General features: G+C 42.9%; 3 protein-coding genes across 11 annotated transcripts; 1 reads left to right on the top strand and 2 right to left on the bottom strand.

Moving 5' to 3' along the window:
- On the bottom strand, window positions 1-6,018 carry LOC108140793 (globin CTT-VI). 4 transcript variants are annotated; one of them, XM_017263787.2, is made up of 4 exons: window positions 5,914-6,018; window positions 1,055-1,289; window positions 830-991; window positions 1-476 (listed from the first exon to the last, which is right to left on the bottom strand). In XM_017263787.2, exons 2-4 carry the CDS (start codon window positions 1,211-1,213, stop codon window positions 336-338), a joined length of 462 nt encoding a protein of 153 aa, XP_017119276.1. In that variant the 5' UTR covers window positions 1,214-1,289; window positions 5,914-6,018; the 3' UTR covers window positions 1-335. The 4 variants fall into 4 exon arrangements, with proteins under 4 accessions (XP_017119276.1, XP_017119278.1, XP_017119277.1 ...); XM_017263789.2 differs by lacking the exon at window positions 5,914-6,018 and adding an exon at window positions 4,614-4,866; XM_017263788.2 differs by lacking the exon at window positions 5,914-6,018 and adding an exon at window positions 4,642-4,866.
- A 1,621-nt stretch (window positions 6,019-7,639) lies between these two features.
- LOC108140711 (poly(U)-specific endoribonuclease homolog) lies at window positions 7,640-9,774 on the top strand. The gene is made up of 5 exons (XM_017263672.2): window positions 7,640-7,928; window positions 7,981-8,140; window positions 8,606-8,811; window positions 8,868-9,100; window positions 9,159-9,774. The coding sequence occupies exons 1-5, from the start codon at window positions 7,802-7,804 to the stop codon at window positions 9,399-9,401; spliced, it is 969 nt and encodes a 322-aa protein (XP_017119161.1). The 5' UTR covers window positions 7,640-7,801; the 3' UTR covers window positions 9,402-9,774.
- A 213-nt stretch (window positions 9,775-9,987) lies between these two features.
- On the bottom strand, window positions 9,988-18,000 carry LOC108140710 (serologically defined colon cancer antigen 8 homolog). 6 transcript variants are annotated; one of them, XM_017263671.2, is made up of 8 exons: window positions 17,571-18,000; window positions 16,364-16,574; window positions 14,915-16,306; window positions 14,586-14,670; window positions 14,168-14,285; window positions 11,680-11,804; window positions 10,683-11,455; window positions 9,988-10,579 (listed from the first exon to the last, which is right to left on the bottom strand). In XM_017263671.2, the coding sequence occupies exons 1-8, from the start codon at window positions 17,807-17,809 to the stop codon at window positions 10,115-10,117; spliced, it is 3,408 nt and encodes a 1,135-aa protein (XP_017119160.1). In that variant the 5' UTR covers window positions 17,810-18,000; the 3' UTR covers window positions 9,988-10,114. The 6 variants fall into 6 exon arrangements, with proteins under 6 accessions (XP_017119160.1, XP_017119154.1, XP_017119155.1 ...); XM_017263665.1 differs by having other exon boundaries at window positions 10,298-11,455; XM_017263666.1 differs by lacking the exon at window positions 14,168-14,285 and having other exon boundaries at window positions 10,298-11,455; window positions 11,680-11,802.
- Between the last annotated feature and the right edge of the window lie 3,370 nt (window positions 18,001-21,370).

The raw sequence follows: 21,370 nt of genomic DNA, 5'->3' as shown, positions 1-21,370 counted from the left end.
TTTTGTTCATAAGCTTCTTTATTTCTTATTTGCTGATTTCATTTATTCTTTTGTTATCAAGTGCTTAAGGCTGACAATGGGTTATAGCTTTACAGAGCAATGCAAGTGGGGGTGTGTGTGGGGTGTGCGTGTGTGAGAGTAGCTCTACGCAGACATAAGTTGCCACTGTGTGTGGTTTGCTTTGGACATTCGCATTCATTACAAAACGAGAATAGCTAACATTTATCAATTACTTAGAACTACATAAGCTGTGCATGTGTTGCAAGTGCCACCGCCGGCATCAGGTGCATCCTCGGAATCGGTTGCATCTGCTGCAGGTGCCTCCTCCACCCTCTCTACTTGGCGTTGCCGTCATCGTCGATCGCCTTGAATATGATGCCATAGACGTGGTCCACCAGCTTGGCCCACGTGGCCGCTTGACTCTCGTCCAGACTGCAGGCAGCGGTCAGCACGTCCAGGATAACGCCTTTCAGTTGCTACGAAGGAAATAAGGACACGACATTTTCAATATAATTTTGATAAAACCACAAAATATGCTTTTTAGGTATTTAACACATACGCCCTGGTATTGCTCAATGATAAGTTACTTAAGTTTAATTCCAACTTAATGATTATGTTTTATTAATCCTTGAAAAGTGCCAAAATTTATAATATTTGATAATTTAACCACAATTGTCCCAAAATGGGTATGAGTTGGAAATGTTTAATTTTGTATTTAGCAATATCCCGGAATCTTAAAGTGAAAATTATAACTATATCGTGACTTCACATTTTTAATTTTTCAATTGATAGTCACTAATAAATATTAAGAGCATCCTGTACGACTTACATTGTACGACTCCTTGGTAATGGTCCGCGGAATATGACTGACGGCCACCTTGGTCCAGATCTCGTCCAGCTTCTCCAGATCACCATCCTGTCCCAGAACCTTGATGGACTCATCAAAGACTCGAATGATCCTGCCGGCATGGGCTCGGAAACGAGCATTTTCCTTAAAATAAGTATATCATATTAATTTTCTAGCCAACTAAAAATGCAATTTTAGTTTACTCACACTTAGCTCCTCCATTGGAACATCTCGAAAGGGGAACTTCTCCAAGTTGGACGGATAGCGGTTGAAGAACTGCGTCAGTATCGCCGCTCCGGAATCTGTGGGTGTTGCCACGGGGATTTCCCAGGTCTTCTTGATCAGTTGCACCTCATCGCTGTTCATGTTTATGCTCCGTTTTCGTCAGCTTTAACTTTCTCTAACTCTTTTAGTATTTGGCCTTCTCTTTTTGCCTTTTAAGCTGAAAGTGAAGAAGGAAAAAATAACAAATTCAATTTGGATCGGCCTCTTTTTATCGCTCTAATTAAAATTGACAGTTTTACAATGCATCTCAACGTACCCGGCAAAAGCAAAATCAAAACAACTAACAGTGGCTTATATAAATATGCGCACAGCACGTGCTAAAAGTCAATGCCTTCGCCGTCGAGCAACAAAAACAAAAATAACATCATCATCATGATTTTATCCGAGCTCAAATTAACGTCTGTCAGTTAAACCGTAGCAAAAGCCCAACACACCGCCTTCCCCAAACCCACTTACTCACACATTTTTTACCATTGCCATGTCAAAGAGATGACATCGTGAAAATGCCAAGATGGTTATACATTTTTAAGACAAGATTTCTTTTTAAATAAGTTAAATAGTATCAAACCAACATTTTAACATGAGCATTACGAAAAAATGAACCCTTTCTACTAAGATACAATATTATGCCATATCTATTGATTTTTTTTATTATATTCCTATTGGTTGGGCGCTATTGTGAAGTTAACTTTTTCACAAGTAATTTAAACTTTCACGAAAAATATAACTGGTTTGAAAAGCTTACTATTAATATATAAGCTCTATAGGTATGAAATAAAATTCAGCTTGGGTACATTTTTAAACACGCTTCGTGCTGAATATCGGCTTATGTAATAGATGACCACCTCTAATCACCTTCCAGTCAGCAGGGTCTCCTCTCGAGTTCATAAGCTGACCCTACCCCTGCCCTCGACCTGCCCTGAGTTGACCACCAATCCCCATGCTTTGTGGCTGGCTTTCGCTTGCAAAATTTATCATACCCGTGTGCTCCACAAAGAGCTGTGGAAAATGCAATAGTGTGGGAGAATTCCCTGTGCATAGAGCGGAAATAGAAACAGTAAGAGCGCTCAAAAATGCGAAATACTGATTATGTCGAGAAATTAAATAAAATAGAATTCCGAAACAAATTAAATTTATATATTTATTGTTTTTATGACATACAAATTTCCATGCAAGCCACATATTTATACGGCCAGAGGAAAATTATCATATAGCAAGCGGAATTTTAGGAATAATTAATAAAGTATTAAGCTAACTTTGCTGAACTTTTCTTTTGTTTCTTGATGACAATGGCATTTTTACCGAGAAGAAAACCAAAAACAAAAAAGCAGTTATGCAAAAGAAAAGTATTTGAAAAAAGTAAACACAAAAGTTTTTTAAAAATTCACGAACTGACAGACAAACGAAATAGATATGGAACAAAAGCGGGCGGGGAAAGAAACAGGCAGAAAAACTGGAAAACGGACTCAAGTGCAGCCGCAGCAGGTGGCCGCCATGTTATTGTTGCTTTTTGCTAGAAAAGGGGGTAGGGGCGGTGGGCTGTCGGTGGCGGAGAAGAGGGCGGTGCAGATACCACTATAAAAAATTTGCCATCTCTCAGTAACCTTGTCTACAAGACCCCTTCGGGTCACCAACACAAGCATGGTGATATGAGCGGCGTTCATATGCCAGGATGTGCGCGTCTGTGTGCGTTTTGTAATATCCTTCATGCCAAAATGGCCTGTGGCTTTTGCGGTTCAAGTCTGGGCATGTTAGTGTATAAGTGCCGGCCAAGGGTGTGTGTGTATTCGCGTGAGCGAGAGTGTCTGCTGCAGTCAAGAGTGAAAAAAGGCAGCAACAAATCAAGCGTTGCCTTGTGGCTCTCCACTGGGAGAAAAACTATGTTCTCTCAATTAAATGTTATTTATGAAAACTTATCTTCCCTAGTACCGTATGCCTTTTAGTAGATTTGTAAGATCTTTAAAATAGATAATATAGATCTAAAAATAATAAAAAATATTTATAAAAGAGTTCCACAGAACTATAGGTATTTAAACCCCTCTTATTTCACAAAATACTTTTTGGAAAATTACATAGAACTTACTTATTTATATTTATAGATTTTACTAGCTTATTATTATTAAGAAGTATATCCCTGTCTTTTTTGATTACTTTTAAAAATTAAAATATTAGTTTGTGTAAAAAAAGATTTTTAGTTTGACTCTTTATGTGTATAATTTTTTTCTCGCTTTTTTCTGGTGTTGTGAGTGCGAGTGAGAGAGTGTTACCAGTAAGGACATTGAGCGCTTAATTAAATTAAGGCAAACTTGATGGACAGCTACTAGACAGCCAGCCGAGCGGATGAGGGTCAGAGGAGGGTGGCAGTGGATGGTGGGCGGTCCAGGCCGGAGAGGAGGGGAGGAATGTTGGAGCTGACTGGCAGGTCAGGTGTTGCCAAAGTACCTGCTTCAGGACTGTGTTTGTGCGAATGTTCGCGTATATTTGTTTTGTGATGCTGCCACTCAAGTGTCGCTATGGATTTGGTTGCAATTCTTTCTGCCCCTGTCTCTTTTACCACTCGGTATGTGAATTTATTTTATAAAACTCAAAAACAACATTCTGTCGGTTGCCATGTGGCAGATGAGAACTCTCGAAATATAAACTGGTATATAACAATTTTTCAAAAATTATCAAAGGCTCTGAAAGATCATAGCTTAGCAAATTGAATTTGTTAAAGTATATGCTTTAAAATCAGGTGTGAGGACAAAACACAGTAAGAGAGTGCAAGCATTTTATAACTTTTTTTAGGGGCTCTTAAAAATGAGATTGAATGAAATGAACATCATTTTTAGAATAAAACAGTAATAATCAATGACAAAAGGGTTTGATATAGTATTTAAATTAAAAATTGGAATTAATTTAAAATAAATAATAGTAAAACGTAATGTACGCGACAATCTTTTCTTTAGAGCTGCAATTATTTAAAGCATCTCTTAAAACCATTTATATGATTTTTATTCAGGGAAATCATTTAATTAAATCTAAAAAAAAAAAATAATTTTTAGTTACCGCTGTTAACAAATCCTTATTTTTTAAATTGTCTTTAAAGCCCTTATGCCTAACTACACACACACATACACAGCCACCACTTAAACTCACAGATGCACACTGTCATGTGCTCATCACGGGCATTAAGGATAATGACTGCCACAACAAAAAACGACAACAACAACAAATCGTAATCACAAGAAACAACAATAACAATCTTCTGCTGTGTGCCGGAGACGACACTTGTTTGCAAGGACACCACAGAAATCCATAAATTCCAAGCCCGCTGCTGTGCGGCTCTTTTATGGCTGGCAATGCAAAAAATCCAGCGAACCCGAAACAAAATTTAAATAAAAATTTTTATATATGTACAAGGTAAAAACGCACAGAAAGAGCGTTTTAATCAGCTGTTGCCTGTTGAGCGCTTTCGATGAGGAAGATAACGCGTATTTACAGTTCGTTTGCCGTTTGCTTTTATTCACCCAATTCTTTCATAATTCCGCTAGCGTTCCACTATCATTCAATTGTTGCCTCTTTCCAGTTCTTTTTTGCTTTACATATATATTTTTTTCCCGCTTTGCTGTATTTGTTTACTATTTGTTACTGGCGAACTTGATTGGTTTTTGTGCCGTCGAAAACCAAAGACCGCACCGTACAGCGCAAATTGGGGGCTTGAAAGTACCGCAGACGTTTCGTTCAGATTGAATACTGAGCGCGGGCAAATTGTGGGGCCTACGACGGAGTGAATTCACCAATTTTACGCTCTCTGCCGGCAAAGACTCGCGAGAGAGAGCCCGCCAAAAGCGTGTGGAGGTAAAGCTACCAAAAAGAGAGAGCAAGAGCAAGCACACGGGCGTAGTTTGAGGGGTTCGAGGTGGGCCACCTGCCCAAACAATTGATATTCCGGTCAGACTAAAAGCGAAATTTTTAGACAGTCTCCCAATAAGGCATCACATCTCATAATAAGTGCCAAATGGGACTCCACCAGGCCACCTTACACCTGCGAAACAATCAAGTCTCAGTGACACCTGTAGACCATTCGACTCTTTGGAGGAACATAATGCAGTCTTCCACAAAGCTGTCTCCCAAAAGCTCAAGCTCAGAACCAAGAAAAACTTATACATCTAACCGTTTTTTTTAAAAATACTAACAAATTAAGCTTTGAAGTATTTAAACAAATATTTCAAAAACCTGTCGAATGTGCCAATTAAATTAGTAAAGCAGATATTTGGTAATACTTTTGTCAAATTTCTTAAACTCGCATTTACTTGAAACACACAAAAATGTTAAAAAAAAAGGCCCTTGGGAATTTAATTATTTTGCTTTTTTTGTTTATAAGTGCCAGAAATTTAAATTTAGATTTTGATTCTTTTGATTATTTCTTATTATTGAATTTGAATTTATAATATAAACCGTTCTGCTGCTCAATGTTTTCAAGATGTCCTACAAGCAATTGCTTTTTCCCTTATCAGTTTTGGAATCGCTGCGTTCTAATTTAAAAAAAAAAATCATATTCACTATCACAAGCTGAACAAACCTTTTGTTAATAACGAATGAACCCATTTAAGCCAACAGGCCAACAAGTAAACAAAGATTTCGCACAAAATAAATGTCATTCAAATATCACATCGCATTTGGATTGTTTACTATACTCTCAAATGGATGGGCATCGTAAGCAAAGAATGTAATCAACTCAATTGGAAATATTTGCATTTATAGATACGATAGAACACTTAATTCAAATTCACACTCACAATTGTTATTAAATGCCGAGCAACTGCTCGCGACGCCACTAAAATTCGAACTGAGCAAAATTTGTGACCCGCATGGACCTTATAAAAGATTGCCGAGCAACAATCGCCACTAAATTAACGCAACAAACGACGCTACAAAACGACGAACTGATAATCTTCGTTCACTATCATCCAGAGACCGAAGCAAGTCGAAAGGTGGGTTACATTCTTAGGTCGTCGTTGACTTGGGTGAAAGTACTCGAATGGTTTCCCTCTTTCCCAAGACAATATAACGTGAGAGTATTCGTTGATATTTTAAAGTATAATTAATACTCTAACCAATAGAACACGCGCTTCTAAGCTCAAGGCTTTTCGTGTAAAGCGCATAAAAATGTAAACTGGCAGGCTCATGCTCATATCATTTCAAGTATTTATTGAAATACTTATTAAGATTTGTGTTAAACGTAATAAGAGTTCTGATACTGGATATTTTGAGTGTCAATCGGTTGATGGGCGAAGTAATTACTTATTTTGCAAACGAATTTCATTTTGGGTATCGCGTTAAATATTATTTATTCGTGACAAGCTTTAAAAAGCTTATAAACTTCAACGTTAATCTACATTTAGCGTGTGATGGTCAGAAAAAATATATATAATGTATGATTACAATTTATTTGGTCTTAAATTGTAAGTATTGCATTTGGTTCTTATCAGTTCTCCCCCTTTTTTTGTTGTCAGACTATTATTTATATCCAATTTGAATGTAATTATACTGCAGTTAAGACAATAAAAATATAACATGTTGCTGTTATAAAATAGAACGTCATGCCTAAAGAAACCTCACACTTTATTTTGAGTGTGTAATTATACAATATTTTGCTAACAGTTTATTTTTAATTTTTTTTCTAATCACGTCACTGTTTCCTGTTGAAAGTTTTTTGTGATACAGACTATGGTTTAGACCCGAATTGGGTGTAATTAAATTGCAGTCGAGACGGCAATACAAATGACGCGATATTTGGTGAAACAAACAAATTGCTAATTACGTTATTAAATTATTAAGTTAGGTGCTCCCAACTGACAGATTCCACTCACGTCCTTGGGAATTGTTTGCCTGCCATATGTTCTTATATGTAGGTCTAATTACAAAATGTACTGGATCCATCAGCTTTATTTTTAAAGATAAGAGAAAAAATACATCCAAAACACATAAAAACATAACTTTATAAATATATAGTTAATTATGATTTTCCTAAAGTTTGAAATAACTTAAGCTTTTTCTTGAAACTTTTGGAAACCAAATAATAAATAAAATAACTGTGATGTTAAAATATACAGAAAATTGTCAAATAACAACTATTAATATTCTTTGAAGTAAATAAACTGTTTTGTATATAATTTAGACGTGAAAGAAAATACTTCTCACGTAGATGAATACTTTAGTTGACCTCTTTCCTGGTAAAAGTCCTAATAAAGTACTCCATATGTCGGCATATTTAAGTTTATTTGTAGAAACTCCAGCCCGAGCAAATGTGGTCGAAACGGGCCCCAACGAATCCGCTCCTGGGCAAACAAAAAGCTACTGGCGAAGCAAGAGGCGAAAACAAACGACAACAGATGATCCCCCAGAGAGCGAGAATGGGTAAAGATACCCAAACAAAGAAGAGAGGGAGAATGTATCCAATTTTTGGGGCCACTACTTATGAATTCACCATGTAAGCATGCGGATCAACGCTGGAACAACCCCGCTCAGTGTCGTTTTAGCCACAGAGTACGTCGGTCGAAATGAGCATACAAAACGAGATCAACGCGAAAGTTTTGGCTAAAGATAAACACCGCAACTAGAGGAGCGCAAACAAACGGGCAAAAGCAAATGTTTGACTCATCGTAATTAGATAATTATACCATAATGGACGCAGTGCAGCAGCAAACAAACACCAGCAGCAACATCGACAGCGCCAAATGCCAGAAGCTCAAGAGATTCGTGATCGTCGGCCTGCTGATCACCATTGGCATCTTGAGTTGGCACTTCTACGGTGAGTGTTTAGTGCTCTTCGCTAAGAGAAAGGTCAATGGTTCTTCTCTTAGAGTACTTCCACAGCAAGCCGCTGCCCCGAACGCCGGACGACGTCTTGACCCTCTCCAAGAACCTCTACGCGGAGGAGACTGAGGTCAGTCCGTACCTGTACAAGGTGAATCTCCAGGGGAAGACCACGTCCGGTGCCCACGATGACCGAGCCCCCAAGAAGTGAGTAACTAGAAATGTAAATTTAATTTTGAACTAATTCGTTAGATAAAATGGCGTGGGGTATTTAATTGACACAATTAACCATATTGATACTAGTTGGGGTGATTGTAGATTTAAATTGTTTTTTAATTTAAAACTAAGTTTTAGCATATCTAAAAATAAAAATGAAAGTCTAACACACCTTGTTTTAAACACAACACCCTCGAGACTAAATCAGAACCGAAAATATTTATTTAAATCTTTATTTATTTATTCTTCTGTGGGTGTATTGCGTAAATTTATATAACCTTAAAATCATTTATTGATTTACATAAAATAAGGTTTTAAGCTGCTAAATCCTTTTCATAATTTAAAACCTAGATTAAGCTTACAATGCGAAGGAGAAAATACAATGATAAACAACATGATTTGGTAATAAGCAATTTATTATACAACTTATAATTCCGAGCTTTTTCCATTTTCCAGTCTCTTTGAACTGCACCAGGATATGCTGGCCAGAGATGCCAACTCCACCACCGCCTTACTCATGCGACTCTTCGACAACTATGAGTTGGATGTGGCCGTGGCCGAGCATCCAACTCCGGAGCATGTGCAGGAGCAGCACGATTTCCTGAGGACAGTGATGAACACACGAGTAATGAAGCTGACGATGCGATATTTGGTCAAGAAGGGTAAGCCTGTCCCATATCTTAATACTACACTTAACTAACTCCTTAATCCCTTTAAGACATTGTGAGCATAGAGTACGACGATCAGTTGCGTCTCCTCCAGGAACTTTGGTTCACTCCGTACTCCAGAGGTCGTGGCATCGTGGGCAGCTCCAGCTTTGAGCACGTTTTCATGGCCGAAATCCGAGACCAGAAGGTCCTGGGCCTGCATAATTGGCTCTACTTTGCTGATCAAGAGCAGCGTGGCAATGTGGACTACAAGGGATGGTTGAGCCATAAGGAAATGGGAAAGGTAACCAAAAGATCCTTAATATTGATACTTATTTAAGCCCTTTTTAAACAATTTTCAGCACAACCAAATGCTGCTGAGTTTGCGGCATACGTTCCACAACATAAGGAAACCTGTCAATGGCTTCTTTGTGGGCACCTCACCCGAGCTGGAGATGAGTCTGTACACCGCCTGCTTCCTGACCACGGCGGAGGCGGAACCCTGCCAGATCCAGCTGGGCCACGCCACCGCCTCGATTGTGTCCCATGGATGGAACTGGAACGGCATGCGCCTGATAGCCACCGCCTATCCCGACAGCTCCTAGATCATCGCCCTCGCCCTCCACCATCTTACGCAAACTCAATTAAATTGGCTACATTCGTGTCGCAAAGCTACCTCATCAGAAAAGGCAAAACACTAACCTCCAAACTCAAAGTCAAGTTCATTTTATTTTGGCACTTTATGAGTGCTTGGCCCAGTTGTCGGTGGCAATTGGCAAGCACGTCAGTCAGGACATTAAGAACATCCGTCTGCCTATCATTTAAGTTGTTTTGACAGCATTGCGTGGCTCAAGGAATTTGCTCTTACATCATGAAGTTGTTTATTAGTTCTAACATTAATAGTTATTACTGGCGGACGTTAAGCAAGTGGAAAAGTCAATTATAATGAAAGAGAGTAAAAGTGATTGCGACGCTTAAGTATTATGCAAACCGGCTTCACATTGGCTAGATTTCTATGCGGCATAAGTGGTCTGGGTCTTTATTTTAATTACAGTGAGTTTGGCCTTTCATCCAACTATAAAGACTTAATAGAGATTATCTAAAACATATCAAACAACTGCAACTTGATTTCCCCTTTTAAAAGACCCTCAGTGAGCATACCTCAAACTGTAAATACAAATAACAATCCTATTTTGATTTATAATTTGTTTATTAGATAAAAAACATGAATTTCCTTTCAGTGATTAATCCTGGAACACATGAGTAGAAGTACGTATGTTGACTGAAGAAACTGTTGCTGGAGAACTCGGTGCTGCCCCTATTCGTGACGCTCGATGGTGACTGTTTCGTTGGCAATGTCCGCCTGCTGGACCACGGCCGGAGCACTCGACCTCCTGGCCGTGATGATGGTGGTGTGGGCCGGGGACAAGCTCTCCTCCTCTCTCTGTTCCTCCCCCGAACCCCCGTCGTCGACCAGGACTAAAAAGGTCTCGCTGAGATCCGCCAGCTCGGAGCAGGTCTCATCGTTGGACGAACGCATCAGGCTAGGACTACTGATGGAGCACTCCAGCGGCAGGCGATCCTCGCAGCCGGGACTCCAGCTACTTCTTGCCGGCGGCTGACGCGGCAGGCTGTTGTGGCACAGCGGATTTTCCGCCGGCGACTGCTCCAGCCGCAGCTGCTGACCCCACAACTCCACTGCCCGGGCGCGATTGTGGTCGGCTCGTTGCTGCTCCTGCTCCTGCTCCAGCTGATGTTGCTGTTGGAATGGCTGGTGTTGGTGCTGCTGCTGCTGCAGTTCCTCCTGCTGTTGCTGCTGGTGGGGATGTGAGGCCCGCTGTCGCCGCTGCCAACGACGGTGGCGATCTGTTGTAGTCCGTGGACACTCGCTGAGGTGCAGCTGGCGTTTGGTACTGGGACTGCGGCTGCGACTGTGGCTGACTGGCAGCGGCGCCTCCTGGCGTGGCGTCATACTGGTATCCAGACTGTCCATATTCACCAGCACCGTAGTCGTATCCGGCCCCGGTATCGCCGTAGTCGTACTGCTGCCCCTCGTACTGCTGCTGGCCATAGGCGCTGGGGTCGTAGGCACTGGCATCGTACTGCTGCTGATCGTAGGCACTGTAGTCGGTGTTGTAGGCGGCCAGATTGGCGCTGCCGGCACTGGTAATGTTGCTCTCGTCCAGCAGTTGTTGCTGCTGTTGCTGCTCCGCCTGCTGCTGCTGCTCGGCCTGTTCGCGCTCCCGCTCCCGCTCGCGTTTTTCCCGCTGCTCCCGCAGTTGCTGGAGCTCCCGGTCGCGCTCCTCCCGCTCGCGTTGCCTGTCCAGGTCCTGCTGTTGTTGTTGCTGCTGTTGCTGCTTCTCGCCCAGGCCAAGGTTGTCCTTGAGATTCTCGTCATCGTTATCCTGGAGTCCATAGTCGGCGATGCTGCTCTTGCGACCAGTGACTCCTGATCCTGCTCCTGCTGCAGCTGCTCCGGCTGCAATGCTGGCTGCGGCGGTGGCCGCTGCCGAGGCAGAGGCAGAGGCAGTTGCTCCATCGACCAGGCCAATTCCGGCGGACGTGTAGTCGTCGTCGCTGGCGATGTTGTGTGGTTGTGGGGTGCTTTGTATGGGTTCGATTGGGGTGCCATATGTCGCTGCCTGGTAGTCGTAAGCGGCTGTGTGAGTACAAGAATTTTGGTTAGAGTGGCTCGCCAATCGAATGCTGTCGGTGTGAAAGTGGAGTCTGGGTGTGATTGGGTCTAGGTTTGATCTTTCCCGGGCAGTTCCGCCTCCGTGACTTCGGCTTCCGGCTCTGATGGGGTGGTGAAATCAGTTTAGAACAAGGGAATATGTATGGGCAGTGCTCTACTTGGTCAGTTATCCCCATTGGGGCATTTACCTTTTCCAGGAACTAAGCTAGTAAAATCATGTGGTGAGCTATCTAATTTACTCATATGCTCCTCATTACTCAACATGCGATTGGATAGATATTCTAGATTCGATTGTAAAGCAGATATTTCCTCTCTTCAAGGTGGTGAAAATACAGGGATAGATACAAAAGGAGAGAAAGAGAAAGACAGGTAGACAAGCAGAGGGAAGAAAGAAAGAGGGAGAACCATATTAGTCGAATACTGAAGAGCGTCCTTACCGACGGGGATTCTAATGGGTGCTCGTCCCGCGTGTCCTTGGAGCCCGGCTCGGGGGATCCCTGGTGCATTGGCAGTTGTGACTTGTACTTGCCCCAGATCTGTCTGAGGCGTGACATCAGCTGCTCGTTTGTGGCACGAAGCTGCTGCTTCTCTAGACTGAGGTTCAACAAAAACAGTAATTAAATTAGGACAAATAAATAGCCCACTTAAATAATAACGAATTAAATGCTTTAGTTCTAGCTTACAAAATTTGCTGTATAAAAGTAAATGGTTGCGTTAAGTAAATGCCTTAGACTTTTAAAGCTTTATGTGACCATTTAAAAAAATTAAAAATACATTTTTGTTGAGCTATTTACTTAATCCATTTAAAAAAGTTTGCTTTTTTAAGAGTATCTAACATAGTTTACATAGTTTCTAAAATCACCAGTGTTGCGAAAGGTACTAATTATTTGGATCTAGATACCTAAGTATGTATCTTCCAACACTGGAAATTGCAGATATAAAATTGTATATAAACTCTAAAAGCAGTCATAAAATGGATTAAATACTAGTATACCCAAATAGGTTTTCCCTAGGCATATACCTTTAACTTAAGACTATTTTGTGGCTTAAAAAAACACTATCAAAGCTTGGTGGCCTGCTCCTGCTCCTCCGCCTCCTCGTCCTCTTCCTCGTGAAGCTCCCGATCTCGATCGTTTCGTTCCAGTTCCGCCAGCTGCTCATCGATGTGCGCCAATTCCGGCGACGCATCCTTGACAAAGGTTTCGTTCAGGGCATGGGCCACCTCGTCCACCTCCTTGACGAATGTCTCGTTTAGGGAGCGAGTGACCTTGGGCTTGGCCTGTTTGGGCACCAGCCTCACGTTGACATCCACTTTGACCGGAGGGCGTGGCTTTTTGTGGCAGCCATCGCGCCGCAGCAGTTGCTCAAAGTACAACTTTGGCTTGATGCTGGCACTCAGGGCATTGCCGCCGGGACCTCTGCAGACGGATGGTGTTGCATCCGCGCATGTTGCTGCCGTGCCATCAGCGTCCACCGTCAAGTGTTGCACCTGACACGTGGGCTGGCAAACAGGGGCACTGCTCAGGGTCTGGTTCAAAACTAGATGCTGTTGCAGCCAGGGCAACGGCTCCGTTTTGCAGGAGTGACAGCAGCCAGGCTGATGTTGCTGTTGCTCGGCGGTGTTACTGTTGCTGTTGCTGTTGCTATTGCTGGTGGTGCGATGGTGCTCGTGTTGGTGGTGCGTTTCTAGGGTGGACTGGCTGTGCGTGGTTTGTGTACGCGCTTTTCTGGCCGATGTTGCTGCTGGTCTGCTGCCGTTGCGACCGCGGCAACATGCAACACTCGTCTCGCCGTTGCTGTTGCTGCTGCATGCGCTGCTGCGTCTGCGCAACGTGTGGATGTGCTCATGCTCGTGTCTGTGTCGCATGAAACTGGGGCAAAAGCATTTGGTTTTGGATGTGGCTGATGTTGCTGCTGTTGGCGCCGATGTTGCTGCTATTGGAGATGATGACTCTGCCCTGTTTCTCTGCTTCCTGTAGCTGGAAATCTTCGGCAGAGGCGGCATTTTGGCCAACTCCTTGGCCAGGCGCTCATTGCTTCGGATTATGTTTTGCAGGATCTCATCACCATCGACGACAGCAACATCAGCGGTACAAGCAGCTACTTCAGTAGCCACATCTGCTGGAAAATCGGTCAGTTCCAAATCAGGCAGCAAAGTGAACTCGTTTGCGCTTTCTTTTAGTGTTGTTGCTGTGGTCAAAGGCTCGCTTGTTGTTGGCATCACAAGATCGCAAATTGGTTCTAATTACCATGACAATTGCGTGGCAGGCAGGCAGGCAGCAAAAGAAAGGTTTGAAGAAGTACAAGTACAGCGTGTTAATCCAGTCTCAAGCTAGGTCGAGATGTTTATGTTTTTCTTTTGCTTTGGTGTGGAACGAATCTCGGAAAAGAAAATTGGTGTTCACAGAATACTGGTGGGAACTTTGGATTTGCCTTGAATTTCATATTGCGCTGTGCGGTGATTTCCATATGTCAACAGACTTTTAATCAAATATTCACATACCGTTCTATTGGGTGTCTTTGTAATTAAGAGGTGACTGAATAACTAAATCAAACTGCAAATATCTTATATTTTAAATTTAAACTATCATATATGGATTTCTAAAAGCCAAGTAGATTTTCAGTTGCAGTTTTGCTCGGTGATTAGCTTAGGTTATTTTGTTTGATCATAATTACTTGTGCTTGTAGGTCGTGTCCTCTAGTTTGCCCGTCAGGGTCTTACACTCGTTCGTCAGTTTATCCATGAGTTGCTTCTGAGATGTAATCATTTCCTCAAGCTCATTTACCGTTCCCGCTACAAACAGACATTGAACGGTTTAGTTATGTGGATATATATTTTGGTATGGGACTACATGCAACGCGCTACAGAACAAAACTCATGGATAAACTATTGAACATTTCTCTGTAGGTAATTTTGAGTTCGAATCTTTGGAATGTCTTTAAATTTTTGTTTCGTTTTTAATGGCACACACGCAAAACACAATAGGAGCTTCAATAGCTTAACCAGAGTTTATAGTAAGGATACTGATAGAGTGAAGAACGTGTGGATAGATAAAAGTGAATTTGCTTAAAGGCTAGATCTTAATCCACTTACCATGCTTATCCTGCATCTCTGAGATCCGTTTGTCCAGGTCCTTTTTGGTGGGTCGTATCTCGTTCTTCAGCTCTCCATAAGCAAGCTGTAAGAATAAAAATGTTTATAGATAATAATAGCAAGCAAAGTCCCTTTTATTGTATATTACAGTTAATTTATACGATTTAATAATTTATTAAAATCAAAAGTTGGAGTATACTTTAAAATGATTTTTATAAATGAATGAAAATGTAAATTTATAAAATGAATACCAATTATACTTGTACTTAGTTTCTTTCCATAGTTATTTATATTCCTAGATACGCTTTTTCCTACTTTAAGCTACCTACCTCCTTTTCCAGGTTTGCTATCTCGTCGTTTAGCCGAAGGACCTCCCGTTTGGAGTGCAGAAGATCGGCATCCCCGCGGTCCAGTCGCTGCCGCAAGGAGTTGATCTCGGCGTTGAGGCGAGCCGCCTCCGTCTTGGTTTCCCTGGCGGCCCGGTCCAACTGCAGACGCAGCGAGGTGATGTCCTGCTCCAGTGATTGCTTCTCCGCATTCACCTGCGCCATGTCCGCCAGAAAGGTGGTCCTGTTGGCTCTCAGCTCCATTTTGAGCTCCTCGATCTGGGAATTGCGACTGGCCACATCCCGCTTGAGATCGGTTTCGTAGCGCTTCTGGCGCTCCAGGTCTAGCTGCAGCTTGGCCACCTGCTCCCACTGGCAGCTGAGATCGCCGCCCAGCTGGTCCACCTGGCTGTTGTAGCGCCGCTCGGCACTGGCCCGCTCCTCGGCCAGTCGCCTGGCCATCTCGTGCTGCAGCTCCCTGACCCGCTCGTGCTGGCGGTCCAGCTCGTCCCGGAGGTGGCGCACCTCCAGCTCCGCCTGCGAGCGCTCCATCTGCACCAGATCGCTGATGTAGCGCTTGGAGGAGGCACTTCCCTGGCCCTGGGCCTTGGCCTCGTCCAGCAGTCGCTGCAAGTGGCGCACGCTCTCCTCAAGACTCAGCTTGTCCTGCTGCAGGCTCTCCAGCTGTTTGCGGTGCAAATCGCAGTTGGAACTCCCTGTTAGGGTGGACACAGTCGACAGGGGATCGGTGTGAGCCAGCTTCCGCTTGAGTTCCTCGTTTTCAGTGCGCAAACGTCGGAGATCGATGCTGGCCTGCATCAGCTCGGCTTCCAGTTCGCTAATCCTGGCCTCATAGACGATATTCGGGGCACTCGCATAGCGAGGACTCTGCACCTGACCCTTGCAGGCACCCTTTCTCGGAGTCGTTGGTGTCTTGCGTCCACTGGCGAACACCAAATGCTCGTCACTATCCGAGGAGGGACTCGTGGTGGCAATCGGTGGCTGGCACTTAGCCGAACCAAGAGCCACCAACTCGGAACGAGCATTCTCCGTCAGCTGCTCGTTCTCGTTGATCACATCCTTGACTTTGCCCAACAGATTGGTCAGCTCATTGCGACAGTACTTGGACTCCTTTTCCAGCTGCTCAATGTAGTCCTCTTGCTTCTCGATAAAGCTGAAGATCTCCACCGGAGCCGGCACACTATCCGAGGGAAGAGGAGCAGCGGGAACGGAGGAGCTGCTTGGGTAGAGAGCCGGAGTGGTAGCTAGATTCTCCTTGGAAGCCGAGAGATAGCCCGAGGTATAGCTCTTCTTGGGGCGATACGAGCTAATCCGCGTCTTCTGGCTGGGCGACAAGTACTTGGAAATGTCCGAGAAGACGGGACGCTCAATTACCTAAAAAAAAGAGAATGTTTAGGAAATCTGTTAAACGCCTGTTCGTTGCCAACCCACCGATAGGTTGTCGGAGAAGTTGTCCCCGGAATCCTCGTTGAAGTTGCGCAAATACGAAGACACACCTCCTCCCAATTTTGGGGCCACGTAGGAATTGTCGGCCAGCATCACCTTTAGACGGCCCACGGCCTCGTTGTAGGCGTAGTTGGTGTAATCCATGGTCTTGCTTTTCTTGCTGATGCCCCCCTTCGAGGACTTCATCGGGAAGTTTCTAAAAATTTAGCAGGAGAAAGGACACATCTGAGATCACATTTTTACAAAGAATTCGACTAGAGAACGGAGTTGCTCGGCAGCTGAAAAGGAAAACGGAACTGAGCACGGAACGAAAAAAGCGAAACTGAGGCTGTCCTTTTGGGGTGACAATTGGAGTTAGTGTGATAGTTGTTGCCAGGACGACAGGTTGGCCAAAATACAAATTTAACCCTGCTCCTGTGGCCGAGTGCATGCGTCATGGTTGAGCAAACACCTCTGCAGGGGTTGTTAAATCCTGGCCACCCTACAGCAAGTGCCTTTAGATCCGCGAGAAAAACGGATAGTTCATTAAAATCTATCTATAAGGACTGTCATATATTAAATGGGGTAATTAAATTGGGCAGGAGATTTAGAACTAAGCCAGATTTCAAAGTTTGCTTTTTTTTAAGTTTGTTTATGTCGCAATCAATCAGAACACAATTCTGAATATTACAATAATTATAAGGAGAATGATGCAACACCCACTTTTCCTTAAATTAGTTTTTAAAAAAACATAAGAAGGTAGATATTTGAAATATGCAATTCTTTAAAATGTTTAATTTTGAATGTCTGAAAATTTAATTAAATCAAGTTTAAATTAAACAAAATGCATTTATGTCAAATTGGAACTATTTTCAATCTAACATTTTCATCACTTATAGAAATATTTTATTATTAAGGAATGCAATCTAATAGGCATTGTTTTTTTAAATTATAATTTATATTAAGTTTGAATATTATATATAAAATTTTGAATTCGATTGTCAGTGTAGTGTACTAATTTTCTTTTTGCCTTAGCACACGGACATTGCAACCTTTGACTGTTATGTAATTGTTTTGTTTTTGAGAAGAAGCACTCGAGATAAACTGCTTTTGTCAGTTTTATGTTGAATGACTGCGAGGACAACTACTTTAAGCAACATCTTAGGACAGCTTGAAAGTTTGAGCAACCACCCCCTTCCGCCCGAAGGATTACCTTGATCGCCGCTTAATCCGACCACCCGCACTGCTCACGCTGGCGAGGCTCTCCCGGTCCGAGTATCCTGTGCACCGCTGCTGGGTGAGATGACGCAGGTCGTCGCTCGTCAGCAGCGAGGACGATGTCAGATGGCCGATGTTGCTGGCGTGGGCTTGCGGTTGGTTCTGCGAGTGACTCCGTGCACTTTTCGGTTGGTACAAAGGGGCGCCGTACTTGAAGAAGTTGTCTGCTTTCATTTTACTCAGGCGAAGGAGCCAGCAGGGGGCATGGGGGCAACTTGGCTAAAAGTTTGTGGCACAATTCAACATGCAACTCGGCGCTGGGGCAGGGGAATCACTTGTGGTATGCACTTCCTTCCGCCTTGCGGTCTGCACTTTAATTGTTTCTTTGTTTCTGCGAAAGAGTGAGCGACAGGACGACAGGACGACGACGCGATGAAGTTGAACTGAAACGGCCGTAAACACCAGTCGGAGCTTTTATAGACTCGGTCGGCCCAATTGGACTCCCCATCCCCCGACCACGGGTATATGGTTTAGTGTGCCTTGGTAATGGGTTTGGTGCCACGTCGTGCCCTGTCAGCGAGATTCCAAAACACTCCCATTAGCATTTCCTCCGCTGCAATGCATTTGTCGCCATGGCAGCCCTGCGATTCGGGGGGCAAGTCCTGGAATCTCTCCGGTTTCTGGCCAGTCACCTGTTTGATCGATACCGAAGGGGAACTCGTCAATGCACTGGAGACACGCTCATTTGTGCCAATATTTGGTCATATATGTATATATCCCCCACTCCGCTCTTTTGGGTTGTTCAACTCTGGGACTGTCTTTGTAGCAGAATCGAGGCCAAAAACGTTTTCATTGCATATTTTACAGGTTCTTAACTGGGTTTATGTCTGCAGTTATATTTAGTTGTGAGGTTCTTTATTTAGTGCTAGGCTTGCCCTTAGCTGAAAGTATTTAATTAGAAACAATTAATATGAGTGAGTTGTTAACAAGGTCATAGTGTCACAGGATATACAACTAAGTTGTTAGTAGATGAAAAGCAATGCATGCAACGAAAAGCTTGTCAGGTTTCTTAATAGAAAGCGCCTGCAAGTCACATTTCAATCCAGGTAACAAAATAAAGTTTTAAAGTTTAAAGACTTGTAATTAACTATTTTGGGTTCCTTAATTTGCAGACTGAAAAAATAATATATGGCATATTTTATAATTAATTAAAGGCCACTAAACTTTTAATACATAAAATGAGAGACAAATGCAATAATATATCGGTAAAAATTTTATTTTTGCTCTCTATAAAATATTTAAAACAAACCTTTACAGAAACCTTTGTTTAATTTCAACGAGTAAGATTCATTGAAGCTATCTTTTTCCAACATATATAGTGAGTACTCACACCGAATTCTTGACTATTAAGTTTCAGAATTCAGCTGCCAGGGGCCAGCTACTGCCACATGTGGCCAACAATTGATTGTCGATGTTCCTATAACTTATGGCAAAATCACAGACATTTAATAGTCCAAATAACTCAGGCTCGGTAGCCGTCGATGCAGCAGCTCCCAGCAACCCTCCGACCCAACATTACCCTCCCCAAGCTCCAAGCTCGCCCGATCGGGCGAATCGAGGCAAACCCATCCCAATCCCAAGTGCAGCCACACAATCAATCAATGCAATCTCTGTTATCATGAATAATTTCCTAGCGGGCAAATGCACAGCAGCAACGGCGGCAGCAGCAACAATTGCAGCGGCAGAGCCAGAAACCCTTTTGGCCAAAAAAAGGGCAACAAATAAACCATTTTCCTGCACACTTTTAGACCTTTACCATATATTATCAGCTTCTTGCGATTTAATTACCCTGGCCATGGAAAACAGCAGCAATAGCTACAACAATAAGAGCAGCAGCAGCAGCAGCAGCAGCAACAGCAGCAGCAGCAAGCAAAATTAACCCTCTGAGATAAACGCATAATTCCGTGTGCAAAAATCTGCAAGACAATTCATAAACATAACGTACACGAACCCAGTCTCCCAAGTGGCCGTGTGTGTGCGAGCCTTATCGATCGTGGTCAAGAGCAGCGGCAAGAGGCCAGAGTCGGAGCCTGAGCCCGAGCCCGAACCATGTCCAGTCCCAATCCAAGTTGGAAGCCCTCGGGGCGCTCTCAGCAATTTTCATTGCTCCAGCTCTGGCAACAGCAACAGCTACAACCACACGGGGAAAAATATATGAACTATGGTATTATGAACTTCCTTGCAAGTAAGCTTATAAATTCAACTGCAGAACTGTTGCTCAGATCAGATAACTAATTTTCAAAATTAAACATTTGTATCACATAGGTATCTCTAAATTTTATTTTAAACTTAGCAAATTTTATAAAACTTGTGTGGTACATTCTAAAAAAGTATTATTGGTCAAACAATCCTAGCCGAATAGGAATAACAAATGCTTTTTTCGAAGAATTATTTTAGATCCTGTTCGAAATCAATATTAATTCTAATAAAAATATTATTTTACTTGAAACACTATATTTATTTATGCGATAGCTATATATATTTAATAAAGTCATAAAAGTTTTAATTTTATTTTAGGATCTTTAAAAACATGTGTACCTTTAACTTAAGGTTTCAGATTAAAAGATTTCCTCATTTTTTTTGCATTGTAAGTTTTCCTTAATTTTTCTCTGCGCAAAGCTGCAGCTCGAGCTCTCTGCTGTGATCGTTGTCGCGATTTGTTGGCCCGGTCGTCCTCCGACTTGCTCTGATTCTGCGCCCAACAACAGAGTGGCCCGGTCCGCTTGCATTTGCTGCCGGCGTCGCAGCCGCCGTCGCCGAGGCAGCGGCCTTAGCTATTTACAACACTGCATTCCTGCGCCGCAGTCATTCAAGAAGAAGTTAAGAGCTGGACTGGCTGAAACGCAGCAGCAGGCCGAGAGCGGACCATCGCCGAGCTGAGCTGAGCTGTCGAAGGCGAAGTAGAAGTCAAGCGCTGAACTTGTTTCATGCCACTTGGGCTTAGTGTGTGCCCGATCCCCTCCATACCAAGGCCCCCCTCCCTTGGCCTCTTAAATGCTGTAATAAGCCAACAACAGCGGCCAGAAAACATGTTTATGAAAAGAAAGAAATTCCATTGCAAACAAAAGCGGGAGGGAGAGGGCAAGAGGCGTGCGCTGCGCATGCGCGCCTGTAATCCAGCTCACACACACACACACACACACACACACACACACACAGGCGCACCCGTGCGTGCTCTTAAGCCTCTTTTTTCAACTTTGCTAGCTGGGATCTTAATGGCTCTCCCATTGCGCCTCTCTTCTCGTATGCCAGTTTAGCCCACAGGCATATTTAGTTATGCCATGGTGGAAAAATGTTTGCAAGCAACGCAGTTAAGCAACAAGAACGTAAAAGTAGCACAACATGTTCAACAGGCGGTGGATTTTAATGGGGGTGGGGGGAAGCCAGGAGTTTTAATTTAAGGTGAAATAACTTAAAACTGTGGTGAAGTAGGTTCTTCATTTTGAAATATTTAAGAACCTCACAACTTTTAATATTTAAATCTCCATCTCTCAGATCCTCTTAAACTTAAGCAACTACTTTGATTTGCTTGACTTACGGTTGAAGGAGAATTATAGAAAAGCAGCCAAATTCATTAACACTTTTTACTATATTACTGGGTAAACAAGGTTTTTTTTAACTCAAAGCCACTTAGTAGAATTCCCCCGCCTTTAGGTATGCAACACTTTGTTTAACAAGGAATCTCAAGCTATTGTGGGTTTTCTTACATAAATATATTTTCTGTTCTATTTTTAT

This window comes from Drosophila elegans, unplaced genomic scaffold (genome assembly GCF_018152505.1).
Source record: "Drosophila elegans isolate 14027-0461.03 unplaced genomic scaffold, ASM1815250v1 contig_476, whole genome shotgun sequence".
Classification (NCBI taxonomy): Eukaryota; Metazoa; Arthropoda; class Insecta; order Diptera; family Drosophilidae; genus Drosophila; species Drosophila elegans.
Note: the sequence above shows the minus strand (reverse complement) of the source record. Positions and strands in the feature narration are given on the sequence as shown.

Excerpts from the sequence above, each read along its gene's own strand:
- LOC108140793 (XM_017263787.2), bottom strand. The coding sequence starts at position 1,213 with ATGAACAGCGATGAGGTGCAACTGATCAAGAAGACCTGGGAAATCCCC. Across the intron at positions 992-1,054 it reads TTCCAATGGAGGAGCTAAGT|GAAAATGCTCGTTTCCGAGC; the intron begins GTGAGTAAACTA and ends ACTTATTTTAAG. Across the intron at positions 477-829 it reads TTACCAAGGAGTCGTACAAT|CAACTGAAAGGCGTTATCCT; the intron begins GTAAGTCGTACA and ends TTTCCTTCGTAG.
- LOC108140711 (XM_017263672.2), top strand. The coding sequence starts at position 7,802 with ATGGACGCAGTGCAGCAGCAAACAAACACCAGCAGCAACATCGACAGC. Across the intron at positions 7,929-7,980 it reads CTTGAGTTGGCACTTCTACG|AGTACTTCCACAGCAAGCCG; the intron begins GTGAGTGTTTAG and ends TTCTTCTCTTAG. Across the intron at positions 9,101-9,158 it reads GCCATAAGGAAATGGGAAAG|CACAACCAAATGCTGCTGAG; the intron begins GTAACCAAAAGA and ends AACAATTTTCAG.
- LOC108140710 (XM_017263671.2), bottom strand. The coding sequence starts at position 17,809 with ATGAAAGCAGACAACTTCTTCAAGTACGGCGCCCCTTTGTACCAACCG. Across the intron at positions 14,671-14,914 it reads TAGCAAACCTGGAAAAGGAG|CTTGCTTATGGAGAGCTGAA; the intron begins GTAGGTAGCTTA and ends TTATTCTTACAG. Across the intron at positions 10,580-10,682 it reads CGCCAGCTGCACCTCAGCGA|CACCAACACCAGCCATTCCA; the intron begins GTGTCCACGGAC and ends CAGCAGCAGCAG.